The sequence below is a fragment of the Monodelphis domestica genome, chromosome 4, assembly GCF_027887165.1.
Source record: "Monodelphis domestica isolate mMonDom1 chromosome 4, mMonDom1.pri, whole genome shotgun sequence".
Lineage (NCBI taxonomy): Eukaryota > Metazoa > Chordata > Mammalia > Didelphimorphia > Didelphidae > Monodelphis > Monodelphis domestica.
In genome coordinates, this window is record NC_077230.1 from 228916209 (window position 1) to 228935401 (window position 19193).

General features: G+C 35.3%; 1 protein-coding gene across 4 annotated transcripts in view; it reads right to left on the reverse strand.

Annotated features, from left to right (window-relative positions):
• Positions 1-19193, reverse strand: part of ARHGEF12 (Rho guanine nucleotide exchange factor 12) — a 227338-nt gene that overhangs the window by 26624 nt on the left and 181521 nt on the right. For 3 of the 4 annotated variants that reach the window (XM_007494637.3, XM_007494636.3, XM_016433793.2), the window contains 12 exons: positions 18631-18768; positions 18173-18205; positions 17819-17933; positions 15950-16055; positions 15437-15649; positions 14513-14645; positions 12308-12343; positions 12005-12159; positions 9352-9498; positions 7754-7839; positions 5997-6122; positions 5062-5176 (listed from right to left, as the gene is read on the reverse strand). In XM_007494637.3, coding sequence (XP_007494699.2) covers positions 5062-5176; positions 5997-6122; positions 7754-7839; positions 9352-9498; positions 12005-12159; positions 12308-12343; positions 14513-14645; positions 15437-15649; positions 15950-16055; positions 17819-17933; positions 18173-18205; positions 18631-18768 — 1403 coding nt within the window. The remainder of the gene's footprint in view (positions 1-5061; positions 5177-5996; positions 6123-7753; positions 7840-9351; positions 9499-12004; positions 12160-12307; positions 12344-14512; positions 14646-15436; positions 15650-15949; positions 16056-17818; positions 17934-18172; positions 18206-18630; positions 18769-19193) is intronic. The other variant, XM_056794216.1, reaches the window with a different exon arrangement.

Here is a 19193-nt window from a genome sequence, read left to right on the forward strand (position 1 = left end):
ATAAGTCATCAGCATTTCTAAATAATTCCAACACAGCTCAACAGCAAGAACTAGAAAGAGAAATCCCATTCAAAATTACCTTAGACAAAATAAAATACATAGGAATCTATCTGCCGAGACAAACACAGGAACTATATGAACACAACTACAAAACACTTTCTACACAACTCAAACTAGACTTGAACAATTGGAAGAACATTAACTGCTCATGGGTAGGACGAGCCAATATAATAAAAATGACCATCCTACCCAAACTCATCTATCTATTTAGTGCCATACCTATGGAACTGCCAAAAATTTTTTTTACTGATTTAGAAAAAACCATAACAAAGTTCATTTGGAAGAACAAAAGATCAAGGATATCCAGGGAAATCATGAAAAAAAATACAAAGGAAGGGGACCTTGCAGTCCCAGATCTCAGACTATATTATAAAGCAGTGGTTATCAAAACAATTTGGTACTAGCTAAGAGAAAGGAGGATCAGTGGAATAGACTGGGGGCAAGCGACCTCAGCAAGACAGTATATGACAAACCCAAAGATCCTAGCTTTTGGGACAAAAATCCACTATTTCATAAAAACTGCTGGGAAAATTGGAGGACAGTGTGGGAAAGATTAGGTTTAGATCAACACCTCACACCCTACACCAAGATAAATTCAAAATGGGTGAATGTCTTGAACATAAAGAAGGAAACTATAAGAAAATTAGGCGAACACAGAATAGCATACATGTCAGACCTTTGGGAAGGGAAAGACTTCAAAACCAAGCAAGAATTAGAAAGAGTTACAGAATGCAAAATAAATAATCTGGAATACATCAAATTAAAAAGTTTTTGTACAAACAAAACCAATGTAACCAAAATCAGAAGGGTAGCAACAAATTGGGAAACAATCTTCATAAAAACCTCTGACAAAGGTTTAATTACTCAAATTTACAAAGAACTAAATCAATTGTACAAAAAATCAAGCCATTCTCCAATTGATAAATGGGCAAGGGACATGAACAGGTAGTTCTCAGCCAAAGAAATCAAAACTATTAATAAGCACATGAAAAAGTGCTCTACATCCCTTATAATCAGAGAGATGCAAATCAAAACAACTCTGAGGTATCACCTCACACCTAGCAGATTGGCTAACATGACAGCTATGGAAAGTAATGAATGCTGGAGGGGATGTAGCAAAGTGGGGACACTAATTCATTGCTGGTGAAGTTGTGAATTGATCCAGCCATTCCGGAGGGCAATTTGGAACTATGCCCAAAGGGTGATAAAAGACTGTCTGCCCTTTGATCCAGTTATAGCACTGCTGGGTTTGTACCCCAAAGAGATAATAAGGAAAAAGATTTGTACAAGAATATTCATAGCTGCACTCTTTGTGGTGGCCAAAAATTGGAAAACGAGGGGATGCCCATCAATTGGGGAATGGCTGAACAAATTGTGGCATATGTTGGTGATGGAATACTCTTGTGCTAAAAGGAATAACAAAGTGGAGGAATTCCATGGATACTGGAACAACCTCCAGGAAGTGATGCAGAGCGAAAGGAGCAGAACCAGGAAAACATTGTACACAGAGACTGATACATTGTGGTACAATCGAAGGTGATGGACTTCTCCATTAGTGGCAATGCAACATCCCTGAACAATCTGCAGGGATCTAAAAAATACTATCCACAAGCAGAGGATAAACTGTGGGAGTAAAAACACCGATGAAAAGCAACTGCTTGACTACAGGGGTTGAGGGGATATGACTAAGGAGAGACTCTAAATGAACACTCTAATGCAAATACCAACAACAGGGAAATGGGTTCGAGTCAAGAACATATGTGATAACCAGTGGAATTGTGTGTCGGCTATGGGAGAGGGAAAGGTGGTGGGAGAGGGGGCGGGGAGGAAAAGAAAATGATCTTTGTTTCCAGTGAATAATGTTTGGAAATGACCAAATAAAATAATGTTTAAAATTTAAAAAAAAATTAAAAAAAAATTCACTATCTAATAAAAGTTATAGGGAAGATTGGAAAGCAGTTTGGCAGAAACTAGATATAGACCAAAATCTTACACTGTTCAGTAAGAAAGATGAAATTGGATATATGGCCCAGGTATAGAGGGAGATATTATAAACAAATTAGAAGAACAGGGAACATATTACTTATCAGATTTATGGATAGTAGAACTTATAAATAAACAAGAGATAGAAATCATTGTGAAATGTAAATCATTTTGATTACCAAAAAAATAAATAAATAAATAATAAAGAGTTAGGGTGTAGGATTCTACAGATCAAGGAGCCATGTTTACTTTAAAGTACAATTGTTTGAAGAGTGCAATGAATCCAAATAACTCTATAAAAACTATTTCACTCGAGTTGGAATCAGATTTAAATAGAGAAAAAAGTGGTTTACAAAATCCACATCATTAAAAAAAATTCAATGAAGGGTATGTGAACATTATACTCTTGCTAAGAATTTAAGGGATGCTAAAATAAAAATTATCAAAGTTATAACTTCCCAGACAAATATAATTTGGTCACACTGCACATACAGTAAAGCATAACATTTAATAGCATTTTTAATAAGACAAAAATCTTACTTATACAGAGAGGAACAAGTTATTTTTTCTTGGAAGAAACTATAATTTTCAATTACCTGATGTGTATATTCAAATTTAGGGGTATATTATAATAGATGAACAAAAGCCTAGTTGTTCTAAATTATTTAAAGCACGTGAGCTTAAAGGAGAACAGAAGAAAAGAGACTTTGTTTCAATTTTCACCAAAGTAAAGTCAGTATTACAGTAAGTACTTTATGCATCTATGTAAAGCCTAAATAGAATCAAAGAACCATACATAAGCAATTGAACTTAGAAGGACTTTTAAAAAGAACATTTAGTCCAATGTTTCCCAATTACTAGGGCATGGCAAATTTCCACCAATTCATAAAACATTTACTAACAAAAGACCGTTACTTCTTAAAAATAGACTTTTAAAGCTTAAAAAAAAAACAAAAAAACCTAACTCCTTTTCAGCAACTTTCACTGTCTTCCTCTTCCTATTTCTCTCCACAGGTAGGCTCCAATCCCTGCTCTTGAGCTATCTGGAAGGGTCTTCAATAGACAATTCAAACATATCACAATCTAATGTATAGTTTGGGAAATGAGGATCTAATTCAGCTATCTCCTGTGACTTATTACACTCCTCCCAACCTAATTTACAAAGACAAAGTTATCATAGTATAGTGTGCACTAGCATATGCCATTTTAACAAGGTCACAAAGTAGACTAAATAATAAACCTTGATTGATAATCTTGCTATATAATTTGGTAAATCAGTCAATAAATATTTATTAGCTGCTTACTATATGCCAGGCACTGTGCTAAGTAAGAGCTGGACATACAAAAAGAGGTAAAAGACAATCCCTGTTCTGAAGGAGTTTGCAATCTAATGGTAGAGACAACAAACAAATAAGCACAAACAAGCTAGACATATGGTAAACAGGAAATAATTAAGAGAGAAGAAGGTACTAGAATTAAAGAGGGGCTAAGAAAGGTTTCCTGGAGAACAGAGTTTCAAGCTCAGAACACTCCCAAATTCCTGCAAAACTGCTGAATGCTCTAGAATCAAAATAATACATCATTGGGAAATATTTAATAAAATAAAAACATAATACACCATAGATAATGTTAATTTGTGGTTTTCTAATCAATTGGTAGCCCACAGTGATCTTTTCTATTTGAATTTGATTTCATTGCTGGTGAAGTAGATGGGATTTGGGATGGTATTTAAAGGAAGCCAGAAGGTAAAGCTGAAGAAGACTATTCTAGGCATGGAGGACAGAAACAGATAATGCCCAGAAATGTCTTGTGTGAGGAACAGCCAGGAGACCAGTGTCACTGAATCAAAAAATATGTGTCAGGAAGTAAGATATAAAAAGTAAGGTAGGAGGGGACTAAGCTATGAAAAGCTTTGAACACCAAATGAGCATTTTGTCATTGATACTAGAAGTGATAGGTAATCACTGGAATTCACTGAATTGGGCCTGGGGTGGGTTTGGGTGTGTGAAGATTAAATTAACTCTCCTCTGATTGCGAAGATTAAATTAACTCCCCTGATCATTTTTAGATTTGATCACCAAAAGTGTACATGTCCCACTTAATCTTTAAGTGGGGGAGGACATGTGTGATAGGGGGTGATGAATCAGAATCAACTGACTGCCCCTTGGGCAGTCCTAAGCAAAACTATAGACTGTAATTTGTCCATGTAAAAAGTAGAGGAGGCACAGGAAGTGATGCAAAGAAGTGTCTCTAAAAGGAGTTACAACTTCCTGTGAAGGGAGTTCTCTCATTCTTCGGAGTTCTGAGTTCAAGTTGGAGGTTGATGAAGAATCTGCTTACTGGACCTGAAACCTTGGATTTGGTGAGACTGTTCTTAAATCTCTCCCTTTGGACTGACACATGGTGAGTGAAAAGAGCTGACTTCTTTCTTGGATTTTCTGAAGGGATTAGCCTCAGGAGAGGCCTACCCTCTTGAGAGAGGCTCCCTACATCCCCAGGTCCTCAGCTCAAGGCCAAAGCTTCTCTAGCTAAGGACTAATTGGCCCTGCTTGAGTTGAACCAGGGGCTGGAGCAAAATACTTAGTGCATAGGCTAGATATCTTACCCTATCCTCTCTCTGATTTCTTACTTCACTCTTCTATATTTTATAAATGAATTGTTAAATAAATCTCTTTAGAATTTCATAAAATTCCTGGTGACTCTACTCTTGAATAATCCAGTCCAACCTTTTATCTAAACCCCTCACATTTTCTCCCCCTCACAGGTGACATTGTTGGATTTGTACTTAAGAGAGAATTTGGTAAGGGAAAGCAGAGAGAGAAGAAGAGAAAGTGTCTAGTGCAGGGGAGACAGTCTGGTTGAGACCTGAGAGGTCAAAGGATTAGAGGAAGAGATGTGAAGGTTTGGGAAGGGAAAGCAGAAGGGAAATAAGCCTGCAGATAAGGGGTTGCTGTGTGAAATTATCTAGCAAGAAGTAGTTATTTTATGACTTTCTCCATTTAACTGATAATACTATACCTGTGTACTTAGCAATATTATCCAGCAGAAGGGGATATTTAGTAAGCCTCTGCATTTGAGTAGGAATAATATCCTTTAGTTGTAGTCGACGGCATAGTGGATTACTCTCAGCATCCTAAAATGAAACATTATAAAATTAAACTGCATTTGTCATTTACATTAAAGCTGTAATTACTTGTACACATACCATCTGTCTTTTCATAATATAAATATCTATGATTCTACATTTCCAGTAACTAGTTACAAAGCAAAAAATCCCAAGATTTTATCACCAATATTTCTCAAACCCATTGGGTCTTTAATCAAATGCAGGAAGAAGAGCATCACTAAACCAAAAGGTTCCTTACTATTTTAGACACTTTGATATTACATATAAACTGATGTCACTGCCTTCTAGGGACAATATCACTTTTATCTTCAAAATTAAGAAAACATATGCTACTTTTCAACATTAAACTACATTTTACTAGATTTGGCATTCCTTTAAACAAATTAGTGAGCTAATACGATATTTTCTTTTGTTGAAATGGCAACAGCATCAACATCATTCGCTTTCCTAAAGCCTATGCCTAAAATTGTGTTTTCTTGAGTCAAACTTTCATTCTACTACTTTCAATCTCATGTCCTTATAGATGCAAACTATCTTGTGATCATATATTAATATCACTGTTAACCATCTATTGCAGGTGTTTTGTTCCTTATATTAAACATTATTTTTAACAAAGTATTATTGACCACTTCAATGTTAATTGTCTACTCTCCAAAAATGATTCAATGGAGATAATCAAGGGCTGGAAAGAATCTTGACATAAGGTCAATGCCATACACAATTTTATTCAGTAATTTAATCTTAATTATACCCCTAGTTTAATGCCATCTTTGTTAAGAGCCAGAACTGGCACTAGATCTGGAGCTTACTCAGCAACTCAATTCACCTGAACAAAAGTTTGGAATCGAGAATCCTTTTTCTGACGAGACTTGATCATTTCCAGGGCAAAAGGCTGGTTACTACAGAAGGTAGCAGCTGCGTGTTTCAACTTCTCCTCTCCAGCTCCACTGAACTGTGCCAAGAATATAAGGAAAACAATAGGGAGAGATATAATCAGGCAACACAGAACAAGGCAAGATGATGAACAATAAAAGCCCCTTTTCAGTGGAACTATTTTCAAGTGACAATAGATGTAGATTAACCAATTATTTAGATGGGGGAAGGAGGGAAACTTTCATCCATTAAAAATAATATCCTTTCTATTCAACTAAAATAATCATATCTTTTTCCATCTTCTAAGATATTGGCTTTAGAAGGTCAATTTACCAAGAAATGTTTATAGAAATTCATAGATTATTAAGGATTGAAAAGGACTTCAAGGATCATCTCCCTTTAAACTTTGCCATGTTAAAGGTAAGGAGACCCAAGTCTTGCTCAATAGTTCTCTTTCTGTCAATAACATATAACTAAAATGCACAAAAAAGCTAGTTCTTCACTAGGAACAGACACAAAGTACAGTGCTGGTCTAAGGAAGAAAATGAAGCAAGAATGTACAATGACCAAGTTTTAATTTCCCTAAATGTTAACATCTTTGATAGCTAACCCTCCTTATAAACTTACTATTCCATGTTCATCACTGGCTTATCATCCTCACCAGATCCCCTAATTTGAATCTTCCCCAAAGTTCTGTTCTGGTCTTCTCTTGGTAACCTCATCAGTTCACATGGATCAACTTTTATCTCAATGAAGATGACTCCCAGATAGAGAAATTCTGCTGTAGTCTCTCCCCCGATCTCATTATCTTTCCTTTAAACCCTCCCCTTTCCCAAATGGTACTCAACTGCTACTTTCTGCATAAAGCCATTCCTGATCCTCATCTCCTCACCTCCCAGTACTGCCTTCCCCTCTAAGGTTACTTTGGGTTTTACATATATCTATATAGTGTATGTTTTCTCCCTTGTTAGAATGTAAACTGCTTGAAGTAAGGAACTCTTATTCTTTTGTCTCACTGAAGCAGCTGGTGGTGCAATAGATAAAGAGTCTGGAAAGCTTGAGTTCAGATTTGGCCTCACACATTTATCAGCTATATAACCCTGAGTAAGTCATTTAAACACTGTATGCCCATTTCTTTACTGTAAAAATGCAGATAAAAATAGGACCTACCTCATGGGATTATTGCGAAAAGCAAATGAAATATCTGTAAGCCATTCAACAAAGGCCTAGCACATAATAGGTGCAATATAAATGCCTATTTCCCCCATCTCCATCCCTACCCATCACCACTTTATCCCTGGCACATAGTATACAGCTTTGAAAACAGTAGATGCTTAATAAATAGCTAGTTTACTGATATTCCTAATTCCTTCTCATATTTTAAGTAGAGTGAAATTATCTTCAATTTTCAATTGTTGAGTCAGTGTAAATATAACAACACTAGGCATATATACCAGTTTTGATGGAATGTGGGAATTAGAGACATGCAACTGATACAGAAATTTTAGCCAATCTGTTCCATTTTATAGTATCACTTTAGAAGACATAGAACTTAGCATAACTTAGAAAAATAGCACTCAGTTTGGGCACTTAATTGTGATACAACCAATAGTGGCAGTTTGAATATTTAAAGAAAGGTTATATTTGCTAAATTTTCATTCTGCTAACAAATAATTGGTTCTAAGAATATTCAAAGATAAAAATCTTTACCCAGATCAATAAATCTTCTCCAATCTCATCAATCACTGAAGTTTCATTCCTTTTTCGAACAGCCTTCATTTGTTCATTCAACCCAACTTAAAAAAAGGAAGAGGAAACAAAAATAATTCTCAATTTAGTCATAAGCTCAAACTTCACCAAATATTTAATAATGGTCTAGTATCTGTTCAGCTACACTTTGGGAGAGATGAATTAAATAAGAAAGACATTTCCCCTCATAAAACATATAATATAGTGTGTTTGGACAGGGGGCGGGGTAGATATGTTAATTAAGTACACACAAAAATTTATGATATACATGGAAAGTGAATAAGGGAGGAAGAAATCAAGTACTATATGAGGTCTGAAGTGAGAAATGGCAATTATAGACTTAAGGAGAAGATAGAATAGGGAAGTCTTTGTGAAACAGAACACTGGTGGGCCTTAAAGGATGATTAGTATTTCATTGATTGGGAGATAAGTGGGTAGAAAAATAGCATTATTTCATGTAGAGGAAATAGTATGAATAAAGGAAAAGAAGTAGGACAGCATGGCATGGATGAGCTAAATGGTGAGTAAATCAATTTTTACTAAAATGTAGTATATTTAGAAGGAAATAAAAGAAGTAGTGCCAGAAAAGTTGAGAGTTGCCAGGTTTTGGAGGGCAAGGCTAAGAAGTTTTCATAGATAAAATTTAACTTTATATATATATATATATATATATATATATATATATATATATATATATATATATATATATATATATATATATATATATATGTATGTATGCATGTATGTAATAGGGAGATTATGAATCAGCATTTTGAGCAGAAGACTGGCATGATCAGGTTTGCAAATAAGTATAATTAATATGATGGCAGTAGAAACAGGAGAATGAAATAGGATATATCCAGAAGGACAAGAGTGGGGTAGTAATAAAGGCCTGTACTAGGGTGGAAAAAGGGAGAAGAGAGTAAAGCGAGTGAACTGAGACTTAACAACTAATTGGCTGGGTGAGAAGGGTGAAATGTAAAAGACACCAAAACCAGGTTTTGCACAGTTGAAAGTGGTACCACTGACAAAGATGAAAGAAACAAATGTTAGGGGAAAAAACTTAGTTTTACCTATATTGGTTTGTTGTCTAAGTGGGACATACAGGTAAAAATTCCCTGTTTACAGGTTGAGATATAAGGCTCAAGAAAAAGATCAAGGCTTGAGACATAAATTTGGGGATGGTTTGCAGACAGGTTACTAGTTGAAGTCCTTAGATTAAGATGGATCATTAAAGGATATAGCATAGGAGAAGAGATAAGAGACTGAATTTTGGAAAAATATTAGCATTAATTTCACCTTGGATAAGTTAATGAATATAGGTATTAATAAGCACATGTTAGAATATAGGTATTAAGTATATCTATAGTAAAATATTACTAGAAACTGTCATGTTAACAGATAGGAATTTAGCCAAAAGGGCACTGTTCAAATCAAAAGGTTTCTCCTTATAAATTTGTTTGTTTTGTTTTGTTTTTTCCCCCTAGGCACCACCTCCCTATGTTCCACATCCTTTGCTCTGTGGTTCCAATGATGAAGTCCACTGCTAACTCTCTTACTGTGAAGCTGAAGAATCTCTTCCAGGTTGGAGAAGATTCTTCTCAGTTCTGATGATGACAGAATTCCCTCTCGGGACACTCGTTGGTAGAACACCTGATCCAAAACCTTCAGTGTGCGGACATGAGCTCTCTCAGTATAGAACAACTCTGAAGAGAAAAGAAGAAGTGATTTTAGTTAAGAAAAGGTCCTATCAAGCCAAACAATGTCTCTAACTACCAGAAGATAAAGCTCAGAAGGACAGAGTTACAGAATACATAATTCAGTTTAGAGAGGGCACATTATTAACTCTGGACTCATCAGCTTAACTTCATGAAAGTGTTTCAGCTGTTTATACACAAAGACTCAAGTAAACATCTATTTGATGTTACAGGTCAAGAGTCAGAAGACCTGAATTGAGTACTTCCTCTGCCCCACATGATCTAGGGACCTGTGGGGAAGTCATTTGACCTCTTAACCTCAGTCTCTTCATCAACAAGTTGGGATGCACAGTCCCTGAACCAGGAACTATCAATTATTAGTCATTGGGCAAGGGCCCTCACTTTCCTGAGACTCAATTTCCTGATAAAATAGTGTAAAAAAATATTGGTAAATTTTTTAAAAATCAACAAGAACATTATAAAAATGGTAATTATAATACCTTTCCTGCCTACCCTGAAAGAATTATTGTAAGGATGAATTAGAATTAGGTATAAGCAAAAAACATCTTACAGTATATAATTATTAGATAAGGTAAACATAAGGTAAGGGTAGGTAGGTGGTACAGTGGATAGAGCCAGGCCTGGAGTCAGAAAGACTCCTAACATCTTCCTAAGTTCAAATCCTGGCTCAGACACTTACTAGCTGTGTGACCCTTGGCAAGTCACTTAACCTTGTCTGCCTCACTTTCTCATATATAAAATGAGCTGGGAGAGGGAAATGAGCAAACCACGCCAGTATCTGTGCCAAGAAATCCCCAAATGGAGTCATGAAGAGTTGAACATGACTGGAATGACTGAACAACAAAAAATATAAGATATTTGACTACTGTCAATTGGAGAGAGAAACTGGATCTGTGATTTCACTGTCCTGAGGAGCTGTGAATTGAGGAAGCTAACTCCACCAAGAGAGACTGGCACCTTCTCTGCAACTCATAACCCTAGAGAACTGCCCGACGTATGAGGGTAAAGTAACTTGCCAGAGTCACACATACTATATGGGCAGAGGTAGATGGAGCCCAGGTTTTCTTGGCTCTGAAGGCAGGTCTCTAATTCACTACTCAGCTTCTTATACCGACAATGAGGAAGCAGTCATCATTTGTAGAGTACTACTTTAAACTCTTAAAATTTCAAAGCTAATACTATCACTGAAACTTGCCATAATTAACTTTTTAGGATAATATGAACAGTTTGTCAAAACTTTATCAACAAAAATGTATAAGTTTTGCCAGCAAATTTGTCACATGATTATTGTGGTTAAAGGATCATAATACAAAAAACCTATGATTTTATCATATTAGGTAACTCCATGGTGAGTATCCTTCCATGCTTAAGTAGATGGTCTTCATTAATTGCTTTGATATGACAGAAGAAGTCATTACCTAGTGGTCACTCTTATGGTAAGAAGTTTCTCTAGACTTGCCTAGGCTAGTCTTTAGACAATAGAAATACTCTATCACCAGGCCTATATTCAAAGTTTCCAGATTAGTAGGATCTTCTAGCGGTTATTTGTTAGCACTGAAGTCTTTAAGCATCCCCAATCACTTTAACTTCATCATAATAAAACTGGAGTATGACTATAGTGACAATGGATGTGGGTTATGGCTTTAACTGGGTCCTATTAAGAAGTGATAATTTTTTTGGTTCAGATTTTTCTGCCTGCACATTCCATAATGTAATATTATGGCAGCTAGGTGATGCAGTGGATAGAGTAGCATTCTAAAGTTACTAAGCCCTGCTTTCAAATCTAACTTTAGAAATTAGCTGTGTGACCCTGGACAAATTACTTAGCTTCTATTTGCCACAGTTTCCAGATCTGTAAGTGGTCATAATAATAGTACCTACCTCCCAGGTTGTTATAAAGATAAAATGAGGTAATAACTGTAAAGCATATGGCACATAGTATCTGGCACATTGTAGGCACTATATAAATTTTATTTCTTGCTATTAATGTTGTTGTTAATAGGAGCCTTTTCACTTGAAGTACAAAGTCTAGCTTATTCCAGTTAGTAAATAGTCTGTTATATGCTTGCTACAAATAACTGGTCTAGGAGAAGAAATACTATATGAGATAGGAGACTTTTAGTAGATAATCCCACATTAGCAATGTGATTCTTAGTAAGTCCCTCCCAAGGTCTCAGCTACTTCATCTATAAAAATGGGGATGATTCTTTACCTGCCCCAAAGCAAAGAAATAGGCAAGATGATCACTTAAAGTGACTTCCAGTTCTAAGATCTACACTTCTTGGTATTCTAAAGGTCAAGTATCTTTTGATTTTAGATGAGTAATAACTGAAGGTTACTGAATGTTTAGATAGGCAATACTGTTAGGATTCATCCCTTTTAAGCTTATTTCATGAGGCTAGAGGAGAGTGATACAGAGCCTCTAAAAATGAATAGTTTGCCTTATTCCTATAGAACAAGACAAAAGGCTAATGAGAAAAGTGATTGGACTTACCATTGATCACTTCCTGCCGTTTGATCTCACAAGGTTTTAGCCCTAGTAGCACCTCTCTGCTAACAAGCTGCTGCCAATTTGGTGGATCTGTTTCTAAGTCATTTTCAAACTGTTCATCTTCACTCTGACTTTCCCCAAAAGCTATACTATCAAGCCTAGAAAAGAGAAAAGCAAACTTATTTAAAATATAATAAGTGAACTTAAGAAAGAAACAACACAGGTTTACAAAACAGTACCAATTAGTGATATTAAAAAATATCTATTTTTATACATTTCTGCTGAAAGTTATTTAAAATCACTCACTTTCGAAAAGATTTTGGTGTTCCATGTTCAGGTAATCTAAAAAACAGTTGGGGGGGAGGGAAGAATAGTGGATTACTACCAAGTGAAATGAGTAGAACCAACTTATACAATGCCTATAATTTAAAGGAAATAACCTTTAAACGTCTACTAACAATGTTTCTGATCAATACAATGTTCAATTGTGACTTCAGATCAGTATTAGTTTCTCACCCTTTTAGCAGTGAAGTAATGGACTAAAGGTGTAGAATGAGTTATATATTTTCAGACATAGTGAATGTATGACATTGTTTTGCTTAAATATAATTATGTATTCCAAGAAAGGGCTTCTTCACAAACTGGGAAAACTTTTTATAATAAGTTTCTCTGATAAAAGTCTATTTTCTCAAATATATAAAGAACTAAGTTAAATATATGAGAAACCAAGTCATTCCTCAATTGACAAATGGTCAAGGGATATGAATAGGCAGTTTTCAGATGAAGAAATCAAAACTATCAATAATCATATAAAAATGTTCTAAATCCCTCTAGATTAGAGAAATGCAAATCAAAACAATCCTGAAGTACCACCTTAAACCTAGCAGATTGGCCAACATGACAGTAAAGGAAAATAATAAATGTTGGAAAGGATGTAGCAAAATTGGGACACTAATGCACTGCTGGTGGAGTTGTGAATTGATTCAACAATTCTGGAAGGCAATTTAGAATTATGCCCAAAGAGCTTTAAAAGAATGCGGGGGGTGGGGAAGGGTTTCTGGGTAGCTCAGTGGCTTGAGAAGCCAGACCTAGAGACAGGAGGTCCTAGGTTTGAATCTGGTTTCAGACACTTACCTGTTTGACCCTGGGCAAGTCACTTAACCCCCATTGCCTAGCCCTTACTACTCTTCTGCCTTTGAACCAATATACAATATTGATTCTAAGACACAAGGTAAGGATTTAAAAAAAAAAGAATGCATGCCTTTTGATCCTGCAATACCACTATTAGGTTTGTACCCCAATGAGATAAAAAAATGGGGAAGGATGTGTATGTAAAAATATATTTATAGCTACACTTTTTGTGGTGGCAAAAAAAAAGGAAACTAAAGGGATGTCCCTCGATTGGGTAATGGCTGGACAAATTGTGGCCTATGATGGTGAAGGAATACTCTTGTGCTGTAAGGAATAATGAACAGGATGATTTCAGAAAGAACTGGAAAGACCTACATGAACTGAATCAAAGTGGAATAAGCAGAACCAGAAAAACATTATACACAGTAACTGAAATACCGTGGAATGATCAAATTGTAAAAGACTTTGCTACTAAAAGCAATGCATTGATTAGGGACAATACTAAGAGACTCATGAGAAAGACTACTATCCACAGCTAGAGAAAGAACTGTTAGAGTAGAAATGTAGAAGAAAACAAATGACTTATCACTTGTTTATTTGGGTATATGATTTGGGGTTTTGGTTTCAAAAGATTATTACAAAAATGAATAATATGGAAATAGGTTTTGAGTGATAATACATGTAAAATTGCTTGACAACTGTTCCCCCCAGAAAGGGGAATAGAAGAGAGGAGGGAGACAACATGAATCATGTAACCATGAAGGAAAAAAATATTCAAGGATGAAAAAAAGGGGCTTCTCCTGGAGAAAAGAAATGTTAATGATGAAAAAAAAACCCCAACCCCAAAAGAAGAAAAATACCAATACAAAACTAAAAAATAAATAAAAAATAAAACAAAATAAAATAAAATAAAGAAGTTTAGAAGGAAGCAGACAAGTAGAACTATTTTGTTATACTCATGTTAAATTTAATGTAGCCTTTTTTTAAAAAAAAAAACCTACATAAGTTCAAAATTTTATATGAAATCCTGATTTTCTGTTTTTTGAATATTAAAATGTTCAATATGTGGTGATGTTTGTCAAATTCATAATAAAAAGTTTTAAATGGTGATGAAAAAAAGAAATATATCTCATATATTCAGTTAAGGTATAGGCTAAATCACTAATGAGGCGAGGAATTTTTCTAAACATTAAAATAGTTTGAACAGAAATTTCTTAACAGTTTTAGTATTAGTTCAATTTGGAGAAAAATTTCCAAGTGGCTACTTATGAGGAAGAGTGGAAATTCATTAATTTGTATTTGTATATCCATAGTTATAAAAAGATCATACTTTTCCCAAATAAAGCCTTAAATTACTTCTGACTAGGTATCAAGTATTACCTTTCTACTTCACCTTCCTCCTCCTGCAATTGATCTAATGGTGGAGCTGGGAAATCAAAGACTGTATTGGGAGTTCTAGGTGTACCATCTGTAGAATCTCCAGAACCTGGTGCTTCTCCAATCGATTTTGACCCTAAAAAGAAAGGTCAAGCATTTACTTATACTAACCAAAGTAAAACTTTTGTCAATTACACATGTCTTTAAAAGTAAATAGAAGGAACTCAATTAAATCTTCAAAAATATATGAAGAATTAGGACCAAGAAATTTAAGATATTAAATTCTACTCTGAGTAATTTGCAAAACAATTTCTAAAACTTATGAACAATCCATATTTGATCTAATTCAAAAGTAACTAGTGTCTGATAAAGAACAAAAGATTTAAGCTAAATAATTTTGAGGTGGGGTTAATTCTTAATCATTATAACCTGACAGAAAAGACTTCCTAATAATCAAGACTCTTAAACAAGTTTCCCTTGTATGAAGTAAATTTAGGGTGCGCCCTGGTGGTAAGACACAGGAGTCACAAAGTCATGTGCTCTGTCAGAAGGCTGGAAACCTGGTTCCCCAACAGGATGGGTATCCAGAGAGACAACATGCAGAGCCAGAACACCATGGACATGGAGGGAGGAGCATGATCAGTTTGAAAACTGTCTTTGGTGTGAGGGGGTAGGGAAGGAGGTTTGGGTTTGGAGGTTGGCTCCCTCTGAGCTGTCCAGGCACTAGCTTATCTATTTAGCCATCTCTCTGTCTCTCTCTGTTTCTCTGGCTCTGTCCCGTGTCTCCATGTCTCTGGCTCTGTCCCATGTCTCCATGTTTCTGTCTCTCTCTGTTTCCCTCTCCCTCTCTCCTAATAAATGCTTATAAATCTGGTAATAAACCTTCAGATCAATTTTTATTTATAACTCCCTAGATCATCAACTTACCTATTTCATTCTCTTTCCCTCCCTCTTGGGAGGCACTAGTCCCTGAAGTCAAAGAAGATATGGAATTAGCAGGCATATACATAACATCTGCTACATCAGTGGCAATCCCACTCTGGCGCAACTTCACAGAGTCCTGAGGTTCAGGACTCATTGATGAGGGTGTGGATAAGTGCTTGGGATGGCGCTGCTTTTGTAATTCCATGGCTCTGCTAACTGAAGAGATAGAAACTAGTTAGAAATCAGGAAGCTCACTAAGTGAAATCCCGATTTTTGCTTATTTGAGGAAGTATTTCCTCAATAAAAGTGAAAACAAGTTTTATATAAATATCACATATCTGAATCCCTAAGAAGGGATGCAATCTATATGCAAATATGTCTCAGTGGGCACATATTTACCTATATGTGTATTTAGATTGGGATCACTGTTAACTCATCTATAATAATTCATCCTAATGAAATAAACATCTGATTTGCCAAGTGGCAAACAATGGAGTATTTTCAAAACAAACATACTTGCACTGCTATCGTGACGGCTTGGTCTCCTTGGGGGTCCTAAAATGCTAGGGAATCCTCTTCTCTTCACTTTTTCTTCACCTTCTTTATCTTTCTTTATACTTTGCTATAGTCAACATACAAAGAATTAATAGACATAATATTTTAAAGTAACAATTTCCTCTTGGTCCTTGAAAATAAAAATTTAATATCAAAAGTTAAGTAAAAATTAAAATGACTATAAAGGATTACACATTAACTTATTCATTTTATACTTAAGAATAAAGTATTTAAATACATCAAGGGAATAATGTAGAGTCACTGATGATTAAATGAGTTGATTATGATGGTACTAAAACAGGATTGATATTTTGATGCAACAGATTTGTTTCATATGTGTTATGCCTCTATTTAGATTATAACCTCCTTGGAAAAACTGTGGGCAACTGCTTGACTACATTGGTCAAGGGGGATGTGACTCTAAATGAACATCCCAGTGCAAACATCAACAACATGGAAATAGGTTCTGATCAAGGACACATGTAATACCCAGTGGAATTGCACATGGGCTTCAGAAAGGGTGGGGGTAGGGGAAGGAGGGATAGAATATGATTCTTGTAACCAAGGAATAATGTTCTAAATTGACGAAATTAAAAAAAAAAGATTATAACCTCCTTGATAGTAGGGACTGTCTCTTTTTTGTATTTAAAACTTTAGGTGCTTTAGCAGCACCTAGCACATAGTAAGTAGCTAATAAAAGCCTTTTTTCAGTAACATGCAATCAAAAAGACCTTGCACTATGTTAAATATAAAGAAATGTAAAAACACAGGCTTCACCCTCAATTGAACTCACATTCCAATTGGTATGCAAACAACTAAGTACATATAAGATAAAAACAGTATAAATGGAAATTCATTCTATCCCAAGTTTTCTTCAAAATTCATACTACTGATCTCATGAGCACTATGCAAGAAAATACATAAGGATCAACCAGAATTCAATCAGTCTATCACCATTATTAAACATACCACTCTAAGCACATAGAAGGTAAATAAAATAAAAAATGTGGACTTAGAAAGTAACTGAGATCATTTCATTGAACTGTTTTACAGATGAGAAGACTGGATGAGTAGCTATAGAGGTTAACTACCTTCCCCTTGGCAGCAAAGAGAGAGGACCAGAATCTAGGTGTCCTCACTCCAAGCCCAGTACCCTTTCCTACTTCTCCTATGCAGCCCCTTTTATACAAAACACCACATTAGTATGCAGACAAAAATATGTTTCACAGTGGGAAAACAAAACTTGCATCTGGCCTCAGTGATTGCACAAATTCTTTACTGAGAGATAATGTCTACTTAAATCCATGATATTTACTCATATGACAATCTAAGTCAATTTCTGTCCAGGGGAACAAAAAGTTATCTCAAACCACATTTATAGCTTTCAAGAGTACAATAATAATACACAAATAATAATGCAGAATACCATTAAGAAGGGACTCTGAATCTAGAAGCTAGACAGAGAAACATGAAATTAATCCACACATCAAATAGAAATAGTCAAACAGAAAGATATGCCAGCATCAAAGGTAAAATACCATACAAAACAGAAGTACCTTAAAGGACAGCCTCAGAAGACAGAAAAAGGCTTGACAATGCATTAAATTTTAGGAAAAATAAATAAAAGTGGGGCAGAGGACAGGTTAGCAGAATGGAGAAATTTGAGGAATTAAACATAAATTTATTGGAGAGTATTCTCACAGAATGATATGCAATATAGCCAAAGAAAAAACTTCCAGGGAGCAGACAAGTCAATAATAAATACCCATTGAGGAAGAGGGAAACAACACAAAGGATTTGCATAGAAGTGCTCCTTTATACAACTCATACCTTGATTTTGGGCAGAAACCCTATGCGACCTCGCTTATGCTCCAAATTACGGGGCTCTTTGACTCTGACTCCCAAATGCTTCATGTACATGAGGATCACATATTGCATTGTTGAACTAGAAGAGAAAAGGTTAACTCAACTGATATTTTTGAAAAAGAAAGGTGAACAGGGTAAAGACATCATCAGTGATCTTTATAGGCCTATAGGCCATATGCCTAAGGCAACAAGTAAATAAATGTATGCCACTAGAGGGAGACTGTGATGTTACTTATAATCCCAAAGAAGGAATCACCAATTAGGATGAGAGAATTTTCTTACTATTCCATTGAAAATGCAGGAAAATGAATATATTACCTCTTATCTTCTTCCACAGCTTGAGATGTCATCCTACAAACAAGAGTTTAGAAACAATAAATTAAAATTTAATAAGCTATCCTTTTATCACTTAACACTGATTCTTACAACTCAAGGCAGTAGATTCCAATGCCATGGTACTAAATTCTTAGTACAAAGAATTTGGTGCCATAGGCTATATCCACAAGGGAGCTAAAATATTTTCATCTTTATTTCATCAGCTATACAAGCTTTATTCTAGATGATTTATGAAATTTGGATTAAAAGATAATAAATATTTGAAAGATTTTAAAAAGTTATAAAAACTCTCAGAATATCAGGAAACTATTAACATTTCACATGTATGAATAAAAAAAAATATATGTATACATGTTTTCTTATGCTGATTCCTTCAGTTCAATCTTTCTTATATTGTGGTAAAAGCAAGTTTCATTTTCAGATATGCTCCCATTACTTACAACACTTCTTCAATTTTGACAATGATCTGTTCTGCACATGCCCGTTCTTTCTCCAGGGTCACCCTGTCACGATCTCGCTCTGCATCAAGTTTGGTCAATTCACTTTCAGCTAAGGTTAGCCCCATACTACGTTTCTGCCTGAAGAGAAAAAGATGAATAGTTTAGAAGGATACTAATTCTAAGTCTTTGCTTTTGGGGATGTTTAGATTCTGTATCCTTATAGCTAAGCATTTCTGACTTGGGAGAAAAATGCCATATATTTGCATGCTCCAAGTTCATGTCACCTGGGATGTCAGGGACAAGAAATTCTGAAGAGAATCACACATCAGAACAGATTTTATGTCCCCGAGGAGATACATTTCTCACAGACAAAACAGAGAGCTCTGCAACTCTGCAAGCAACTAGAAGAATGGACCATAGTATGTCAGGTCTGTTCCACTCACAGAGGACCTAGACGTTCAACACTAGTTTGAACTATGCCCTCAAAACAAGATTCAGGGGTTTTAAAGTCTAACTCTACTTAACACAATCTCTAATAATAAAATCAATTACAATTTGCCAAT